Raw genomic sequence first — 20,380 nt, 5'->3', positions numbered from 1 at the left:
TTTGTCGCATAGCGCTTGCGCTCGGGAAGCCCAATTAGTGCAGCTGCACTAATAAGTATTTAGGCTTTTTTTTAACACAGTACAGATGCACGACTAATTTCTATGAACTCACACATGCACACCTACCCCCTTCCACTGAACCATCGTTAGAAGACCTGAAAGAAATCCTAAAAAACGCGACCACCAATGCAACATCTAGGACTTGAACCCGGGTGAATTGGATCCATCACAAGGAACCTAACCATATGAGTTACGCTCAGTTCACACTAACGGGGCCATCAATAAGTGAAAGATGGTGTAGTGAAGTCAACATAGCTGGATAGCGGTGAACAAAAGAAAAATGATCTTGTATTGGATTTTTTGTGACATGTGTGGTAAAAATATAAAATATGAACCCATAATAGTTGATCACTCTGGGCGGGCCTTTGTTTTTCCTTTCTTTTTTGTTTTATTTTTCAGGTTGTGTGCATCCTGAATGTCTTTGCGACATTTTGTTGGTGTAAAGGCTGTGTGTAGTTGGTATCTCCGCGATATTAATATATTTCCCAAGCCCCCGTACCATTTGGTTGTGTCATGGTCTTCCATGAGACCCAATGGGGTTTGCGCTTTCCTTCCCTACTCCCTCACCAAAATTTCCGAATTAACATATTTAGTTGCTCTCACAAGCCACGTGGCAATTTAAAACAGGACATGGAGAACACCGGAACTGCTTGAGCAACAGCTTTAACCAACACCTCCTTACCCGCTGATGACATTGTCTTTTCAATCCATCCCCATACTTTACTCCATCGGCGGTCTTTTAGATATTTAAAGGCACCATTTTTTAGCTTCCAATGTCAGATGGCATTCCTAAATATTTCTCATTTAGGGTTTCGTTGGTTACCTGCAACACCGTCTTAATTTCTAGCCGGATACTATCAGGCACCCCCTTGCTGAAATAGACAGATAACTTATTGTGATTAATCCGCTGGCCCGTCGCCTGACAGTACCTATCCAATAGGTTCACCTCGGTAGCACTAATACTATATTTGCCTTGAAAAATAGCAGACTGTCATCTTCGAATAATAAATGGTTCACCTTCGGCGACGTGGACGCCACTTGTAAACCACTCATGTTGGATGACTCACTTCTAGATTTTAAGAGGCACGAAAAGCCCTCTGCTGCTAGCAAGAACAAGTATGAAGATATCGGATCCCCTTGTCTGATCCCTCGTGCTGGTGTGAACTCTTCCAGCTTCTTTCCTTTAAACTGAACCGAAAAAGTAACTGATGTCACCAAACCCATAACAATACCTACCCATCTCTGAGAGAAACCCAGTTTCAACATGATTGTCTGTAGGTATTGCCGCTTGACCCTGTCATAAGCTTTCATCATACTCCCTCCTTCCATCTATATAGGGCCTAATGTGTTTTTTGAGGCTAATTTTGATCAAATGTTAGAGCAATAATATATGACATGCAACTTACACAAAGCATACTGTCAAATTCATATGTGAAAGGAGCTTTCAATGATATAATTTTCACATTATGCATGTCATGTACTATTAATCTTATCAATAGTCAAAGACGATATTGAAAAAACGCATTAGGCCCTATATAAATGGAAAGAGGGAGTATCAAGTTTTAGAGCACATGATTGGTGTTTCTTGGCCTTGTTACTCTTCATGAAATGTAAACACTCATAAGCACTCACATTGTTATCCGTAATAAGTCTTCCTGGCACAAATGTTGATTGCTCCTCAGAAATAATCTCAGACAAAACAATTTTCAGGCGGTTGGAAATCACCTTGGAAGCAATTTTGTAGAGGATGTTGCAAAGACTAATGGGACGGAATTGTGATAACAAAGTGGTATTTTTTACCTTAGGGATCAGTACCAAGACAGTCTCACCGATTCTTTTTGCCGACTCCTTCCCATCCACAATATCAAGAACCGCTTTGGTGACATCGTTCCCACAAATCACCCAATGGCGCTGAAAAAAATGAGCTGAAAATTCATCTGGACCCGGTTATTGTGTGGGGGACATTTGGAATAGTACCGCTTTTACCTCATTTTGTGTGTAAGGAGCATTTAACATGTCATTCATCTCCTGGGTTACATTGCTTGATGTGAGGGCTGCATTCCTGCGTGCGTCCCTTGGGTCAATCGATAATAGTTATTGGGCTTCTTTCTTCTCTCTAGCCCATATCTAAACGCATAGGTGTATAAGAGGATGGTCCAAAATCCCAGGGTGGGGCGGCCACCCTGTAGCTCTGCCCCTAATTGTACGGACAAAATTGAATTACTGATAAGCACAATGCATGTTTAAGGTGCGTTAAATAAGCCCGTATAAGCAATAACAAATTGATGTAGACATCGAGACAGTTGTGTTGAGGTTTAATTGTTCTGCAATCCTAGGCGTAGTGAAACTGAAACAAAGCTTGATTGTTTATAAACACATTGCAATGTGTTTTTATTTACATCAGTACAGACACAAGCCCTCATATACACATGTATACACTCATCCCTATGAACGTACACACGCACACCTTATCCCCTATGAGCACATCCGAAAGATTGAACCAGTCTATCATCTTGAAATTTACGAAGTCAGTGTAGGCACCTCATCGTCGACGGGAACGTCATCGCCGAAAATCCTGAAATAAATCTAGAAATAAATGCGAGCACCAGGATCAATGTCGCCAAAGCTAATAAAGTTTTTGCGGAGTTTGAGCTACATGGTACCCTTATCATCATCCCTACAATATTGCCTTGAGATGTGTGCTTACATGCTATATGTAAATTTCTCCTTTTTGTTTCTCTCTAATGAAACAACATATAGATTCAAACTTTATAAATCAAAAACTTTAGAAATTGAATATGTAATAAAACTTTCAGATTTTTGCTCCAGAATAAATATACAAAATGAGACCTTTCTTGATTTAAAGCATTTATTTTGTGTCTCTTATCTTCGTCGGTCAACAACCGTGCTAGCCAACTAACTTACTACTTCAAACTTTTTCTTTTTTCAAATCTTTTCCTTTTTGTTTCTCTCATGTAAAACATCAAACTTTTCAGGTCGAACAAACATTACAATCTCAATGTGTGAAAAAACTCTTTTGTTGTCATCTGCCGCCACCGTCGGGAGGGCTTGTTCAAGAGTCGGCGGCCACGGGTTGAGGGATTTTGATCTGCTTTGCTGCGTTCCTAACTTCCTATGGTGGAGAAAGATGGTTCTGAAAGCAAAACGACTATAACTAAGGGTGTTTTCGTGTGCTCAGATTCATCCATCAGAATCTGGACATACATTTCTATTTTTGCACCCGTGACCCTTCTTCTATTGTAGTCGCTCCACTTTAGCCTGGTTCAGAGACACCTTCAGCCTCATAACTAGAGGCGCTTCTCAGTCAGACATGCACATAGCATGTAACTTAGACAAAAATCAAACGGCAGGACAAGTGAAGATTGGCTCTTAGATTCAGACACCTCGCGGGACAAGCGAAGAACATACACTTCGCGGGACAAGCCAACATGGTCGCATGCATTCATATGTGCATAAATATCAAGTACAGCTCTCATATCCAAGCCAAGTGCAAAATGAAAAACCACGCGTGGGTAAGTCAAACATAAACAGCACAAAGTACAGACTTATTAGCTATCGAGAACACATCACACAAACGCGACGCATGTGCCCATCTAGCTGGCGATCCAGCTGCGTAGCTGATCAGTAGTAGTGGCCACCGGCGGCGGGAGGAGGGTGGTAAGCCCCGGCACCGGTCGCCGGCGGGGGCGCGGCCACGATGCCGACGCCGTGCTTGTGGTGGTGGCGGCCGTGGCCGCCGCCGTGCTTGTGGATGCGGTGCTCCATGGCCTCCTCCCGGTGGAGCGCCTTGTCCTGGTGCAGCTCCATCTTGGCCGCGGCCACCTTGGCCTTGCCGCGCTCGTGCGCCAGCTCCCGCTCCGCGTGCGACCTCGCCGTGGCCGCCTCCGCCTTCTCCGACGCCTTGGCCTGCGTGATCTTGGCCTTGGCCTTCACCGCGCTCACGCCGTCCTTCACCTTCTCCTTCGCCGCCTGCATCTTCGCCGAGCCTCTTGGTTCTTCCCCGGTCGAGCAGCGGTTTCTTCCTCCTGCTGATTGATAGCCGATGGTACTCTGGATTGGTTTGATTGGAGCTTGTGATCGGAATTGGATGTGGTCTTCCTGCGTGTGTGGGTGTATATATACGGGTTGCGGCAGGTGCGCGTGGACGAATGGATCCGGGACGCGTGGGAGGCGACGTGTGCGGCGTGCATGCGCGAGGGCCGGCGCTGGCTGCATGCATGACTCATCGCTTTGGCTAGGGATGAGGTGCCGGACGGACGAGATGCTTCTAGACGATGGAATATCACACGTACGTGAAGGAATCGATGCACATGCATGCATGCTGGGTCGAGGTAATCAATTGCGACAGCAACGCTCAGGGCACGGGGAGAGGCAGAAGCTGTGGTCGAACTAGACAGCGATTGACGGCAAGAAGAAAAGCATGTTTTGGTCTTTGTCACTAATATTCTTTTTGCGGGATTACTTTCTTGTTTCTTTAATTACTTTTTAAGGTTTTGTTAAAATTATTATATATATTTTTCTAAACTTTCAATCTATTCATCATCAATCATAGTATTACATCCAGATCGTATATCACGTAGCGACGATTACAAGCACTGAAACGAGCGTGCACGCCGCCGTCATCGCCCCTCACTCCCTGGAACCGGACAAAACTTATTGTAGTAGACAGTCGGGAAGTTGTCTTGCTAATGCCCTATAGGGCCAGCACACTAGAACAGCCACTGCCGCCGTCGAAGAGAAGCTTAGATCATTGTAAGTTTTATTTTTAGTTTTTTCTTTTATATATGTTATGTCACTTCATTGAGACTCGGAAAAATATTAGGGTTTAGGACCTGGCCACACCCAATACTATACTCATATGCCTTGCATCATACTAGGCAATTTAAACAAAATTATCTAAGGCTACCCGTAATAGGAGTTTTGTAACTAGTATTATGCATGCTAACTACTCCCTCCGTTTCTAAATATTTGTCTTTTTAGAGATTTCAAATGGACTACCATATACTATGTATATAGACATATTTTAGAGTGTAGATTCATTCATTTTGCTCCGTATATAGTCACTTGTTCAAATCTCTAGAAAGATAAATATTTAGGAACGGAGAGAATAGACAATTTTAATGGGGTGACATATAATCAAATCAACAAAGAGAGAGTTGAGTATCTGATACTGTAGCATAATAAATGTTATACTATAATGTGTTTTACATGGCATAAATAAGGATATCTAATATACTCCATCCGTTCCTAAATATATAAGTCTTTGTAGAGATTTCACTATGGACTGCTACATAGTACATACAGAGCAAAATGAATGAATCTACACTATAAAATGCATCTATATACATCTGTATATGGTCTATAATGAAATCTCTACAAAGACTTATATTTAAAAGGAACAAAGTGCTAATATGTGATAATATGCATTACGGGTAGTATTCGTATACTAGTATCATATGCATGATACTAACTTCTTACACTATCCACTACAGACACGGTAATTGCCTTTGGCTCCTAGATGCATATGCACCCATTGTCGAAATACACATTTCAAGAAGTTGAAAAATTCGGAATAAAAATCCCGCGTGTATATCCGGACATTTTATTTGCGTGCACAAGGTTTCAGTGAGAAACACGTTTTTTGTGGCTTGTGTAAAAAAAGACAATTTCTGATGCTTCATTCTAACTATTCACGAGGCATTTCTTTATCTTTTTTTTACACAAGCCACAAAAAACGTCGTTTTTCATCGAAACCTTGTGAACACACATAAAATGTCCGGATATACACGCAGGATTTCTGCTCCGAATTTTTCAACTTTCCGAAATGTGTATTTCAACAATAGGTGCATATGCACCTAGGAGCCAAAACGCCGCTCTGCCTTACTCCTCCCATATATTTTCTTCGTCTAGCCAACCTGCCTTCAATGTAGACCATTGAACCTCCCAACACAAACCTCCTCTCCGCCGGTCGCCGTGCCATCCAACCGACACAAAGCTCCTCTTTTCCAGTCGCCATCTTAGCCGCATTCTGTGTGAGTCCTTATTGACGGTTTTTGAAAATATTTTCTAAATAGCAGATCGATACTATTAAATTGAAATATCAGAAAAGTATGACCCCATCGTTCTCATTCGTGCCGAGGAGTGACTTTTTGTCCACGTCAATTGAAGAGGCACTTTTCATCCCCAAATGAGCCGAAGTGATTTCCGAAGCACTATTCTTCGTCCCTGGCATGGATGACGAGTTGGCATTCACCATGCAGCCATCCATGTGCACATCCTCTATACATTGGAACTTTTTCCAATCAAATCCTCTCCAAAGCTTTTCCCAATCAAATCCTCGCGTCACCAGGACCGCAACATGAAGATCCAGTTAGATGAAGAATCATTTGAATCGTAGATTGTGCAGGACAAATTTTGTCTCTCAATCTACACCGACCACGTTCCCAGTCAAATTCAATCTACAACATGCTCGGTGAAATTATTTCAATCGCACACACTACTCATCTGTCAAACTCATAAACATTATCCCCCGTCTGTGATCTAAATCTGATGCCAATCTCATAAACTTTATCCCTCGTCCCATCCTAATCACCCGAGGCGTGCACCATGAGCCATACCATCCGCGGTTGCGAACTCCGTTAATAACAAAATTATGCCAGATATTGTTTGTGGATTAATTATATGATCAACGCTGTTGTTAATATTTAGGGGAGGCTAATGCGCGCGCGCCCGTTGCAGCGGTCGAATTCCGACAGGGGCGCTGTTCCTGATTAAGAAAGTGCATTAAGACCCATCAGTTTTGATTAGGCTGCCCGTAATAGTAGTATCATGGGTGCCAACTAAGCAATTTTAATGAGATGACATAGAATTAAATGAAGAAAAAGATGTTTAAGTATCATAACATGATACCATATCATATTAAATGATGTGCTACATTGTGTCATGCATGACAAAATAAATGTAATACTTTATGATACCAATACATGATACTTTGCATTACGGATGTAGTATCATACACTAATAGCATATGTATGATACTAATATATGATACTCCCCATTACAACCAGTCTTAAGAAATTAGGAAGGTCCCCACCCCGTGAAAATCGGGGGGCATTTATTGATGGATGGAAAGATTGGTGGGCCCACCGAAAAATCAGGGAGCTGTAGATTATGAAGTGCATGCACGACGGGATACTTGCATGCATCGTTGTAGGGGTAGAGGAGGTCACCATTCGAATAGATGGAAACAGCTGCGGCTGAATTGGAAAGTAATAATACAACTCAGAAAAAAGTGAATTGGAAAGAAATACATCGCTTATGGAAACAGATTCGAGTTGCACGAAGCGGATCGAGCGTTGACGCGTGCGGTCGTGAAAGAGTCCTTTCGTAATATTTAAATGACGTTAATTGCACGCTATACTTTTTAAGAGCTGCTCGGTGTAGCACTCTAGGTCGTATAAATGAACTGAACTGGTTTGATGGTCAAGATTATTTTGATGGTAAAGATTATTTGGTCCCTTTATATCTTTCTATCTATATTAGTATATATTCCCTTTGTCCCAAGATCCTTTTTTGACACTACACCGGTGTTAGTGTTACTGTAGGTAAAAAACGCTACATGGAGGGAGTATTGTTAGACTTGTAGTCTTGTACGTATATATTGTAACTTCTGTATATTGTATCTATACCCGATGAGGTACTCCCTCTTTATATATGTTGCCGTGGCCGACCCAACAGGTGTCGAAGCCCACAACACCCAAACCCCTTTGTCTATCATGGTATCAGACGCGATCTAGCGATTCTGACCTAGCCATGTCGTCTTTCGCTGCTTCCTCGTGATCGCCGCCGCTGCCCTCTCCGGTGCAGCCACCCTCGCTACTTTCACCAGTGCGGCGACTATGTCTGCCGCTACCACCTTGCTTGCCGATACCTACTCGGCCCCTGCTTCGCTCACCGTGCCGATCAGGTCGGGCGCGTCTGTCTTCGCTCCGCCGGGTCATGTGCCGCCGTTCCTGTCCAATCTTCTCCAAGGAGGACCTGCTTCTACCCCCCTGATGACTAGATCGACGGGGCCTTGTTTTCCGGGGCGACTTCCTCGGCTCCTCCCGGCTCACCGGCGCTGCGCCCCAACTACGGCGCGCTGGCGCCCTACACGCCGCCACCGCCGTATGCGTATGACCCGGCCGCCTATGGTGCCTTCTATGGCGCTCCTTACGGTGCCCCCTACGGTGTCCCCTACGCTGGTCATGGCACTCCTCCTGGTGCCGGCTATGGTGCTCCGTATGGCTCCGGCTACGCGGTGTTCCCGAGGCCTGCGACTTATGGTGCGTCACTGCCTCATCCACCACCGGTACCTCCGGTTGTGCCGCAGTCCTCGCCCGCAGTGGATGTCGCCTCCTTCGGTGCTATCCCTGTGCCGCCCTACAACTTCGCCCTCGACGTCATCATGACTCCGCCGTTCTACTTCAGCAATCTTCTATCGGTTAAACTGAAGATGGACAAATATCTGTTCTGGCGCGCACATATTCTTCCCCTCCTCCGTAGTCACTACCTGGAGGGTTTTGTGGATGGTACTCTGCCATGTCCCTCGTCGGATCATCATATGTACCGGCCGTGGATTGCTCAAGTTCAAGCTATTCTCTCGGCGATTCAGTCCTCTCTCACCGAGGGCGTCGCCGGCTTGGTTCTCTTTGCTACTACATCTCATGAGGTATGGGATGCGCTGGAGTCCAGTTTCTCCGCACAATCCTCGTCTCAGCATATGGCTCTTCGTGCACAGCTTAATGAGACCCGCAAGGATCATCACTCTGTCATCGTTTTCTTCAACAAGATCAAGCGCCTCGCTGATCAGCTTGTCTCCATCGGCCAGCCACTTTGTGACACGGAGTTTACTACATATGTCCTCCAAGGTCTCGATGCCGAGTATGACTCTCTTGTGGAGGTGATCTAGGAACGCAAGGTTCCCATCAAGCCGCAGGGGCTCTTTCAGCGCCTCCTCTCAACGGAGCAACGCCTTGCCAGTTGTCATCCGGATGAGGCACCCTCGGTCAACGCCGCTGTCCGTGGTGGGAAGGGGGGTGCCCGTCCCGATGCCCGTCCTTCTACTCCTACGGCTTCTTCGGCCCCTCCTGCGGGAGGTAAGGGTGCCGCCCCTCCCGCTGCACCTTCCCAGTTGCGTCCCACCATTGTCATCAAGAACAGGCACCCATGTGCCTGTCGTGCCGCTTGTGGAGCGGCTGCCCCTTGTCAGCTGTGTGGAATTCCTCGCCACGTTGCGTCTCGCTGTCATCATCATTTTCAGCCTGATTTTCTTGGTCTTGGCAACAACGGCAAGGGCAATGAGCGTCAAGTCAACATGACGCAACATCAAGGGAAGACTCAGTCTTATAATGTTGATCCCACCTGGTACATGGACACTGGCGCCACCGAACACGTGACAAATGAATTGGAGAAGCTTGCTATCTGTGAGGCCTGGTCCTGACAAGGTTCACACAGCCAATGTGGCAGGTATGCACATCTCTCATATTGGTCAGGCATCTCTCCTCACACATACATCTAGGCAGTTGCGTCTTAAGAATGTTCTTCGAGTTCCCATTGTTGCCCGTAACTTGCTACCTGTACCTAAACTTACTTATGACAATAACGTGTTTTGTGAGTTTCACCCGTTTCATCTTTTTATCAAGGACCGGGCTACACGGGACGCACTTCTTAGAGGGCGCCTTCGCCATGGACTATACGCTCTTGATGTGTCGCGCTCTGTCTCTCCAGCCGTCCCTCAAGTCTTCAGTGCTGTTCGAGTGTCCCCCTCACAATGGCACTCTCGTCTTGGCCATCCTGCTAGACCCATTGTTCGACATATTATTCATCGTCATGATGTACCGTCTGTGTCTAGTAATAAAGATGTTTCAGTTCTGATGCTTGTCAGCAGGGAAAGAGTCATCAGTTACCTTTTTCTGTTTCTAGTCATGTAGCCAAAACTCCTCTTGAGCTTGTGTTTTCAGATGTTTGGGGTCCTGCTCAGATGTCTGTTAGTGGTCATGAGTACTATGTCAGCTTTATTGATGCTTATAGTCGCTTTACTTGGATTTATCTTCTTAAACACAAGTCTGATGTGTTCGATGTTCTTCTTAAATTCCAAGCACATGTTGAGCGTCTCCTACAACACAAAATTATTCATGTACAGTCGGATTGGGGGGGGGGGGTGAGTACCGCAATCTAAATACCTTCTTCGAGAAACTTGGGATTTCGCATCGTGTGTCTTGTCCTCATGCACATCAGCAGAATGGTTCGGCTGAACGTAAGCATCATCATCTTGTTGAGACCGGTTTGACCTTACTAGCTCATGCCTCTGTTCCCTTTCGTTTTTGGAGTGATGCTTTTACTACCGCATGTTTTCTCAGAAACAGACTTCCGTCGCGGCTTCTTGGCATGAAAACTCCGGTTGAACTCTTGCTTCACGAGACTCCTGATTACACTTTTCTCAAAGTCTTCGGTTGTGCGTGTTGGCCGCATCTCCGTCCTTACAATAGTCGCAAGCTTGTGTTCTGTTCTAAAAAATGTGTCTTCCTTGGATACAGTTCGTTGCACAAAGGTTATAAATGCCTTCACATTCCAAAAAATCGTGTGTATATTTCACGTGATGTTGTCTTTGATGAGCATGTTTTTCCTTTTTCTAATCTTCCAACTCCTGTCACCACACCTACTGAACTAGTGCACTCATCTTCTTTATTGCCTGATCAATTTGTATATGCTGCACACTCGCCTCTTTTGTTGTCTAACCATGATGCAGGAACTGGTAGAGGTGCTCGGCTTGTTCTTCTGGAGGACTCCTTCGCTGCTTCGACGGCTGCTTCGACGGATCACGTCGATCCTGCCGCTGCGGCTTCCTGCATGGGGCATGCAGGGTCTCCTACGCCCACGACCGCTATGCGATCGGATCCGGTTCCGGTAGAGGCAGGTCCGCTCTCAGCGGATCACGTTGATCCCGCGCCTCCTTCTCCCTGCATGGGCCATGCAGGGTCGGCTGTGCCCACGCCCACTATGTGCTCGGCCCCGGCTCAGCTGGAGCTGAACCTCCCCGCGTCCCGTGGCTCGGACTCACCCGTGACCAGGCCGGTCTTGCCTGCGTCACCCGGTCCGGCGACGCCCGCGCCTACTGAGTCGCCTCCTGGCAGCCCGCCCTCGTCGCGGTCACCGTCTGTTGGCCGTCCTCTGCTGCTATCATCACCCGCCATGTCTTCTCCTCAGGAGACGTGAGCCTCTCCATCGACGGTTCCTGTGACTTCGATCGCGCCCACTGCTCCGGTTGTTCAGCATCCACACACTCGCAGCAAGAGTGGCATTTTTTGTCCGCTCCAACGCACCGATGGCACGGTTGCATGGCTCGTGGCCTGTATAGCTCATTCTGAAACTGATCCTTCTGCTGAACCCCGTCATTATCAAGCAGCTATGGGTATCCCTCACTGGCATTCTGCGATGGAACAAGAGTATCAGGCATTGCTGAAAAATGGTACGTGGCGTTTTGTTCCTCCGCAAAGTGGTGTCAATATTATTGATTCTAAGTGGGTATTCAAAGTTAAGCGACATGCTGATGGCTCTATTGAACGGTATAAGGCTCGGCTTGTTGCTCGCGGATTTAAACAACGTCAAGGTCTTGATTATGATGATACTTTCAGTCCCGTGATCAAGCCTACGACTATTCGTCTGCTCTTGTCCCTTGCTGTTACTCGTGGATGGTCTCTTCGACAGATCGATGTTCAGAATGCTTTTCTTCATGGTGTTCTTGATGAAGAGCTCTATATGCGTCAGCCGCCTGGCTTTGTTGATCATGCTCGTCCGCAGCATTTGTGTCGCTTGGTAAAGGCTCTTTATGGTCTTAAACAAGCGCCTCGTGCCTGGCATGCGCGTCTTGGTTCTGCTCTTCGTGCACATGGATTTGTTCCTTCGACAGCTGATACGTCCTTGTTCATGCTACAGCGCCCTACGGTCACTATGTACCTGTTGGTGTATGTCGATGACATCATATTGATCAGCTCGCCGGCCTTTGCTGCGGATCGTCTTGTTTCTGCTTTGAGTGGTGATTTTGCTATTACAGATCTTGGCCGGCTTCATTATTTCCTTGGCTTGGAGGTCTCTCATTCTGATGTCGGTCTGACTCTCACTCAGCAGAATTACTCTCTGGATTTGCTTCGTCGTGCTGGTATGCTTCTGTGTAAGCCTGCTACCACTCTCATGACAGCTTCTGATCGACTCTCTGCACTTGATGGTACTCTTCTTCCTTCGGATGAGGCTACAACGTATCACAGTATTGTTGGCGGCTTACAGTATTTGACGATTACTCGTCCTGATATATCTTATGCGGTGAACAGCGTGTGCCAGTTTCTTCATGCTCCTCGGGATACTCACTGGACTGCTGGGAAGCGCATTCTGCGCTATGTTTGCTTGACTGCTGCTCTGGGCCTGCATCTTCGGTCTGCTCCTTCCGGTGGCCTCTCGGCGTTTTCTGATGCAGATTGGGCTGGTAGCCCAGATGATAGGTGATCCACGGGGGGATATGCAGTGTTCTATGGTCCTAATTTGATCGCCCGGAGTGCTCGTAAACAAGCTACACTGTCTCGTAGTAGTACTGAAGCTGAATACAAAGCAGTTGCCAATGCCACCGCTGAACTTATCTGGGTTCAGTCCTTGCTTCGAGAGTTGAGAGTCTCTCAGCATCATCCACCTGTTCTTTGGTGTGACAACATCGGCGCTACGTACCTTTCTTGAAATCCGGTATTTCATGCCCGAACGGAACACATCGAAGTTGACTATCACTTTGTCAGAGAACGAGTTTCACAGAAGTTACTTTAGATCAAGTTCATCCCGTCGAAGGATCAACTTGCTGACATCTTCACGAAGCCGTTGCCATTACCTCAGTTTGAGGGATGTCGTCGCAATCTTAATCTTCTGAATTCTTCAGATCAAGGTTAAGATTGAGGGAGGGTGTTAGACCTGTAGTCTTGTATGTATTGTAACTTCTGTACATTGTATCTGTACCCGATGAGGTACCCCTCTTTATATATGTTGCCGTGGCCGACCCAACAGGCGTCGAAGCCCACAACACCCAAACCCCTTTGTCTATCAAGTATGGATTATTAAAAAAAGCAACTAACAAAGTTGCATGCATGCGTATCCATACATGCACAGAGCTCTCATCTTCAACCCAAGTGCAAAGTTAAAAGGCACGCGTGCGCATGTCAAACACAAACAGTACGCAGTACAGGCTTAGCTAGCAAGCTCACATCGCACAGGCGGCGCATGCGCCCGTGTAGCTAGCGAGCTGCTTAGCTAGTTAGTAGTGGTGACGTGCAGCGGTAGAGTAGTACGCCCCTGCCCCGGGCACCGGCGCCGGCGCGGCCACGATGCCGACGCCGTGCTTGTGGTGATGGTGGCCGTGGCCGCCGTGCTTGTGGATTCGGTGCTCGATGGCCTCCTCCCGGTGCAGGACCTTGTCCTGGTGCAGCTCCATCTTAGCGGCGGCGACCTTGGCCTTGCCGCGCTCGTGCGCCAGCTTCCGTTCCGCGTGCGACCTCGCCGTGGCGGCCTCCGCCTTCTCCGCCGCCTTGGCCTTCACCGCGCTCACGCCGTCCTTCACCTTCTCCTTCGCCGCCTGCATCTTCCCAGAGCCTCTTAATTCTTGGCTTGCTATCGTGTTTGTATGATTGATTGGATCTTGTGACTGGAAATTGGAAGTGTATTGCCTGCGTCTGTGTATTATATAAGCGGTGTGACCCCTATGCGTGGACGAATAGAGGGGCGGCGCTGGCTGCATGCATGACTCATCCCTTCGGCTAGAGCTGAGGTGCCGGACGAACGGATGTTTGCAGACGAGGGAATCTTTCGTAATAACAGGGCCGTACCAGGGAAAATGGAGGCCCGGTGCAAACTCAGAAAATGGGCCCTCGGCGTGGCAAGTGGCGATGAGGGAAACAAGATCTAATTGTTATTATTATTAATATTATATATCATGTTGGTACATAGTACAATCTTCTGAATAACATCTTGTCGCAAAAGTGATTCTAGAAACTAAAAAACAATACATTTTCTAGCAGAAGCGTGACATCCTTCTTGCATTCCTTGAGATAAATTCTTCAATTAGTTCCTCCTAAGATACATTCTCCAAGATGTCGTTTTCAATTGCTATCAAAGCCAGTCCACTAAGTCTTTCTTGTGTCATTGTAGAACGCAAATAGAACTTCAACAACTTTAGTTTAGAAAAACTTCTCTCCGCCGATGCAACGGTTACTGGGATGGTCAATAAAATTTTATATGCAATAGTTGCATTGGGAAAACAATTCAAGCGTTTCAAAAAATTTAAAATGTCAATAGGTCCCATATTTTTTTCATTTGGAATGAAATCTTGGAGTAACTTTAACTTAACATATAAATCATTACCATCAATGTCAGATTTGTCACCACTTCTATGTGCAGTCTCAAGGCTACTGCAAGAAGACCTCAAATTTTTATCATCCAATGAGTTTAGTGCATGAGAAGTAAACAAGAAACCAAAAGTTTTTTCGTACGATTTATATTGCTCAAATCTCGTAGTAAGTGAAGCAATAGCTTGATCAACAACAGGTAAGAAGTACTTTATCCTAAACGACTCTTGTGCAGATTGTGAAGCATCTAACACATCATCAGGATTCTCATCAAAGTGTTTTTTCTTTTAATTTCACGCTTTTTCCGAAATGCAGGGTCGATATCTATTTCGAGTGCTATTTCCCTTGCTATTTCTACTGCAGTAGTGAAACCAGTGTCTCTGTAACCTTTGAAAAAGGTAATCAAGCCTTGCACTTTTTCAATGGCAACATCAATAAGCATATCTTTTGACTGTAAGTCCTTGCTAATCAAATTTACTGCAGCCAATACATCATACCAAATGATTATCGCTACTACAAATTCAAAATCACCAAGTTCATTATTTGCTAGAGATTTAGCTTCACTACAAGTTTTAGGATCTTTATCGACATCAGCTACTTGCAGTAGAGCTTCTCGTATTTCTGAAATCTGAAACCTAATAGCTTTGACACTATTTATGCGACTCTCCCAACGAGTAGATTAGACTGATTTCAGAGTCAATCCTTCTCCTATATTATCTTTCAAAATCTTCCATTTCTTAGTGGAATTAGCAAATGTTGTGTAGATACGTTGTATGATTCCAAAGAAGTCCTTAGCTTTACCACAAGTCTTGGCCATATCACATAGTGTTAAATTAAGGCTATGACACCCACATGCAGAATAAAAAGCTCTAGGATTTATATTCAAAAGCAAGGCTTGAACCCCCAGATTCTTACCTTTCATGTTTGATCCATTGTCATAACTCTGCCCTCTCACATTGTCTATGTCTAGATCAAGGTTCTTTAGTTCATCCTGCAAAACCTCAAAGAGTCCTTTTCCAGTGGTATCATTTACATCCAAAAATCCTAAAAAGGATTCTACAACGGAAATAGAACTTGAAGATGTTTCAACATACCGTATAATCAAAGACATCTGTTCTTTGTGACTCGCATCAGGAGTACAATCAAGTATCACCGAGAAATATTTTGCTTCTTTTATTTTTTTTAATGATCTCAGATTTAATTGCAGAAGCAATCAAATGTATTAACTCATTTTGGATGACATGACCAAGGTAATGAGTATGAGTTTCATCATTTGTTATGCGACGAACATGTTCTTGAATAACCGGGTCAAACTCAGCCAACATTTCAACCAAGCCTAAGAAATTTCCGTTGCTATCTTGATACAATTTGGAATTAGTACCACAAAAGGCTAGATTATGTTTCGCAAGAAATTTAACAATCAAGAGAATTCTAAGCAATACTTTACGCCAATGGTCCATTTCTTTCTCAAGCTGTTGTCGAGCAGCGCTATCAATAGTTTTACTCTGTTGCAACCTGAGGCGCAACTCATGCCAAGTGACCATATTTTGAAGATGTTCAACTCCAGTTTCATGCTCTCTAAGTCTGATACTAAGGTGTATCCAGTCACTAAATCCCTCGTTTGCCAAATGACCTCTAGCACGCCCCTTCCCAATTTTTTTGCAACAAAAGCAGAATACTCTATTGAGCTCTTTAGAATATACAAGCCACTCTCTATCACACTTTTCTCCATTTGGCAAAACGCTACTATATAACACAGCAGAAAATCTCCTACCAAGTTTATCTTTATGGCCCTTTTGGATAGATGCCCTCTTAGGACCCTTCTCTACCAAATTATCAATTGCTTTAGAATCAAGGCCATCCCAATTTCGAGGATCAAATATATCAGGTTGCAAAGAAACATCAACATTAGCAGGTACTTCATCAACATGATTTGCTTCATCGGGGTTATTATTCTCAACATGTACCTCATCCAGGTTACTAACAACATTAACCTCTTCGCCCTGAGTTTTAGTATGGATAGAGTCATCGTCGTGCACATCATTAGTATTAGCATCTACACTTTGATTTTCAGAAGAAACCTTTGGTTCTTTAACAAAAAATATATCAAGACCACCTTTCAGAGATTCATCAAGTTTCTCTTTTTTTTTCTTTTTCTGACGTTTTTCATATCCTGACGGGCACTTTCTAATTCTAGAGGACATTGCAGAAAGTAAACTAAGCGACAAATAAGGAACTAAAAACTGAACTTGCGGTCAAAAAGGAATGAAACAACCTGTCTTTGATTGATGTGAGAAGCAGATCAGGGGGAGGCGGGGAGGAGACGCTTGTTGCTTTGGCGACTAAGAACTCATAGCCTCGTCTGGCCTGCCGAGCAGTCGAATCTCTCTGACGAGCAGGGTCTCCAGGGATCCAGGCTCCACTTGATTCTGGCACACACGGGTCGCAGGACCGGCAAGGCGGCAACTGGAAACGAAGGAGGTCGAGTGAAACACTGATTTGCAGGCCCGATTTGAGAATTGAGAAGAACAGAACACCAACCAAATAAATAGATGGAGATGGGAAGTAGACGTTACCTATTCCACTTCTCATTGCAACGGATAATTTGGGGAAATCGCAATAAAATTAATAGTTGGGGATTAAGAACCGATCTGGGAAAGAGGAACGGCGGCGGCGTTGTGAAGAAGACAAGAGAAAAAGAGAGACGTGCGTGAGGAAAGGGTCCATTAGTTAATTCGTGCAGTCCCACCACCTTCTCTTGGGAACGCAAGTTGGGGGTTAGATGAGTTAATTCATTGTGGGGCCCCCTGGCATGCTGCATCATTATCCAACCTATTTTGCACTAATTTTTGCTAATTACTAAAAATACTAGTACTAAGTATATACAAATCTGGGGCCCCGCTGATTTGGGGGCCCTGTGCAGGCGCACACCCTGCACATGTCCACGGTACGGGCCTGCCTAATAATAAAGCACGGATTGACTCCTTGGGTTCACCGTCACAATACACTGTCAAGGATTTAGGTGCTCTGCATTTTTTCCTTGGTCTAGAGGTTTCACGGTCTTCAGCTGGGTTGACTCTTACTCAAAAGAAGTACTTCTTGGACTTGTTGCGGCGTGCTGGAATGCTGGAATGCAAACATGCTATCACTCCGATGTCTGCCACTGATCGGTTGTCTGATCTTGATGGAGACTCTCTCTCTCGTGTAATGATGCTACTGAGTATCGCAGTCTCGTTGGTGGCCTGCAATACCTTACTATTACCAGGCCTGATATCTCCTATGCAGTTCAACCGTGTGTGTCAATTCCTACATACACCCAGGACATCTCATTGGTCAGCTGTAAAGCGTATATTGCGTTATGTCTATCTTACTGCCTCCTATGGTTTGCTTCTTCAGTCTGCACTGTCGTGTGAGCTCTCACCTTCTTCAGATGCAGATTGGGCTGGAAGTCCTGATGGCAGGCGATCCACGAGGGTTATGCGGTATTTCTGGGTTCTAACTTGATCGCCTGGAATGCTCGCAAGCAAGCAACAATGTCCCGCAGTAGTACTGAAGTTGAGTACAAAGCAGTTGCTGATGCAACTGCTGAGATCATATGTGTACAGTCTTTATTGAGAGAGTTGAGAGTCCCTCAAGCTCGCCCTCCAGTTCTGTGGTGTGACAACATAGGTGCTACATATCTTTTATCTAATCTGATGTTTTATGCTCGGACAAAGCACATTAAGGTTGACTATCATTTTGTTCGGGAATGTGTTGCACAGAATGGATGCCGGACGCGTGGGGTGGCAATGTGTGCAGCATGCATGACTCATCCCTTGGCTAGAGGTGAGGTGCGGGACGGACGGATGGTTCCCGACGAGGGAATATAACACATACGTGGGCAACTCCAAACGCCCGATCTTAAATGGTCCGGTCGCGTTTGTTTAAAGATAACGGTTCAACGCGTGGGAGCAAATTGATCAATATATGCATCCGGTTCGCTTTCGATTCATTCTCGGCCTAACTTTAGGCCGCGTTTGTGTCCAAATGAACTTGCGCGGACGGGCGGGACACGCGCCCTTGTCCCCCTGACCTGCCTGTCGGGGACACAACCAATTTCCTCTTCCCCTCTCCTTCCTCCGCCCTACCCCCACCCCCTCTCCGCGCCATCGCCACCGCCAACTGTGTTCCCAACCATGTCGCCTTCCATCAAGGACGTCTGAACTACTTCATGCCATAGCAGGCCCACACCCGCGTTTGGAAGTGCTTTTTGCCGGCGTTCATGGTTCCTTGTTGCCGGTCGGAGAGGAGCTATGGCCGTTGGCACTGCCCGTCGACCCCCTACAACTTCGGGCAGGCGCTGCTTTGCCGCAGGGCGCCCACCCACCCACCAACATCAACGTGCTCTTTTTGGCCGCGTCTCCACCACGACCGCAAGGTGTTCGACGCTTTGCTCACAAGGTACCATGGATAGCGAGGATGAGTATTTCTTTCACAACTTTATTTGCCCATCGGATGATTCGTCCTCAGATGATGAAGAACTTGTCGTGGTTGCATTGGTCGTCCATGAACACGTTAGGAAGAAGCGGACTCAGTTCAAGGGATCAATTCCCGGCCATGCTTCAGCCTAGAACCGCAATAGGGAGAGAGACCACACCCTTCTCTATGCCGGTTACTTTAATAATACCGCACTCTTCAAACCACATCAATTTTATCGCCGATTCCCAATGAGGAGACATGTGTTCAGTCGTATTCAGGAGGGAGTGGTAGGATATGATCAATACTTTGAGTGCAAAGAGGATCCCCTTGGCAAGTGTGGCTTCCCTTCTTACCAGAAATGCACTGTGGCTATTCACATGCTTGCATATGGAATTCCTGGTGATCTTGTGGATGAGTATGTGCGTATGAGTGAGCCCACAGGTCTCCTCTCAATGTATAGTTTCTGCAAGGCCGTGGTGGTAGTGTTTGGCCCTGAGTACCAGAGGAGCCAACTGCCGCTGATACAGAGAGGTTATTGGCGATCACTGCCGATAGGGGCTTTTCGGGCATGCTTGGTAGTATAGATTGTATGCACTGGAAGTTGAAGAACTGTCAATTTTCTTGGCAGGGTAGTACAAGGGGCATGTGAAAGGTGCCACTGTCATACTTGAAGCGGTGGCTTCATAAGATCTGTGGATATGACATTCTTTCTTCGACATGCCTGGTTCTCACAATGATATCAACGTGCTTCAGCGTTCTCTAGTGTTTGCGAGGCTTGCAGAAGGCCACTCCCTAGAGGTCAACTTTGAGATCAATGGCCACCATTACACAAGAGAATTATCTACCTGATGGTATCTATCCTCAGTGGTCAACTCTTTTAAAGACCATACCCAATCCGCAAGGAGAGAAGAGACAAAGATTTTCCCAAATGCAGAAGAGTGCTAGGAAGGATGTGGTGCATGCTTTCACTACTAGGGAAAACCTTATACACAGAATCTTACCAGTAGCGCTTCTTCCAAAACCGCGCTGTTGTTACCCTCTTAGCAGTAGCGCGACAGGAACTGAACGCGCTACTACTATAATTGCCACACCGTTCCCGACGTGCTAGGTATAGTAGTAGCGCCCTTCTAGAAAAGGCGCTACTACTACCGATTTTAGTAGCAACGCGTTTTCCCCTCCCACGCTACTGTTAAATCTATTCTCACCTAACCCCCGCGCGGCCTGATTCCCTCCTGAGATCTTCCTCCCCCAATTCACCACTCTCTTCTCCCCCTCGCCGCCGTCTCGCCGCCGTCTCCCCCGACCCTGCCTCGCGACCATCTCCTCCGACCCCGCCTCGCCGCCGTCTCCCCCGGCCCCGCCTCGCTGCCGTCTCCCTCGACCAGCCTCGCCGCTGTCTCCCCCGACCCCGCTTCGCCGCCGTC

At 46.2% G+C, this 20,380-nt stretch overlaps 3 protein-coding genes across 3 annotated transcripts; all 3 read right to left on the bottom strand.

Annotated features, from left to right (window-relative positions):
- Nucleotides 1–3,491: 3,491 nt before the first annotated feature.
- Nucleotides 3,492–4,166, bottom strand: LOC123083460 (late embryogenesis abundant protein 6). The gene has a single exon (XM_044505500.1). It carries the CDS (start codon nucleotides 4,054–4,056, stop codon nucleotides 3,703–3,705), a length of 354 nt encoding a protein of 117 aa, XP_044361435.1. The 5' UTR covers nucleotides 4,057–4,166; the 3' UTR covers nucleotides 3,492–3,702.
- Nucleotides 4,167–13,125: 8,959 nt separating this feature from the next.
- On the bottom strand, nucleotides 13,126–13,785 carry LOC123083459 (late embryogenesis abundant protein 6-like). The gene has a single exon (XM_044505499.1). It carries the CDS (start codon nucleotides 13,733–13,735, stop codon nucleotides 13,412–13,414), a length of 324 nt encoding a protein of 107 aa, XP_044361434.1. The 5' UTR covers nucleotides 13,736–13,785; the 3' UTR covers nucleotides 13,126–13,411.
- A 309-nt stretch (nucleotides 13,786–14,094) lies between these two features.
- Nucleotides 14,095–17,185, bottom strand: LOC123083457 (zinc finger MYM-type protein 5-like). Its single transcript, XM_044505498.1, has 2 exons — nucleotides 17,075–17,185; nucleotides 14,095–16,964 (listed from the first exon to the last, which is right to left on the bottom strand). The coding sequence occupies exon 2, from the start codon at nucleotides 16,700–16,702 to the stop codon at nucleotides 15,641–15,643; it is 1,062 nt and encodes a 353-aa protein (XP_044361433.1). The 5' UTR covers nucleotides 16,703–16,964; nucleotides 17,075–17,185; the 3' UTR covers nucleotides 14,095–15,640.
- Nucleotides 17,186–20,380: the final 3,195 nt, after the last annotated feature.

Source organism: Triticum aestivum, chromosome 4A, assembly GCF_018294505.1.
Source record: "Triticum aestivum cultivar Chinese Spring chromosome 4A, IWGSC CS RefSeq v2.1, whole genome shotgun sequence".
NCBI lineage: Eukaryota > Viridiplantae > Streptophyta > Magnoliopsida > Poales > Poaceae > Triticum > Triticum aestivum.
Note: the sequence above shows the minus strand (reverse complement) of the source record. Positions and strands in the feature narration are given on the sequence as shown.

Excerpts from the sequence above, each read along its gene's own strand:
- LOC123083460 (XM_044505500.1), bottom strand. The coding sequence starts at position 4,056 with ATGCAGGCGGCGAAGGAGAAGGTGAAGGACGGCGTGAGCGCGGTGAAG.
- LOC123083459 (XM_044505499.1), bottom strand. The coding sequence starts at position 13,735 with ATGCAGGCGGCGAAGGAGAAGGTGAAGGACGGCGTGAGCGCGGTGAAG.
- LOC123083457 (XM_044505498.1), bottom strand. The coding sequence starts at position 16,702 with ATGTCCTCTAGAATTAGAAAGTGCCCGTCAGGATATGAAAAACGTCAG.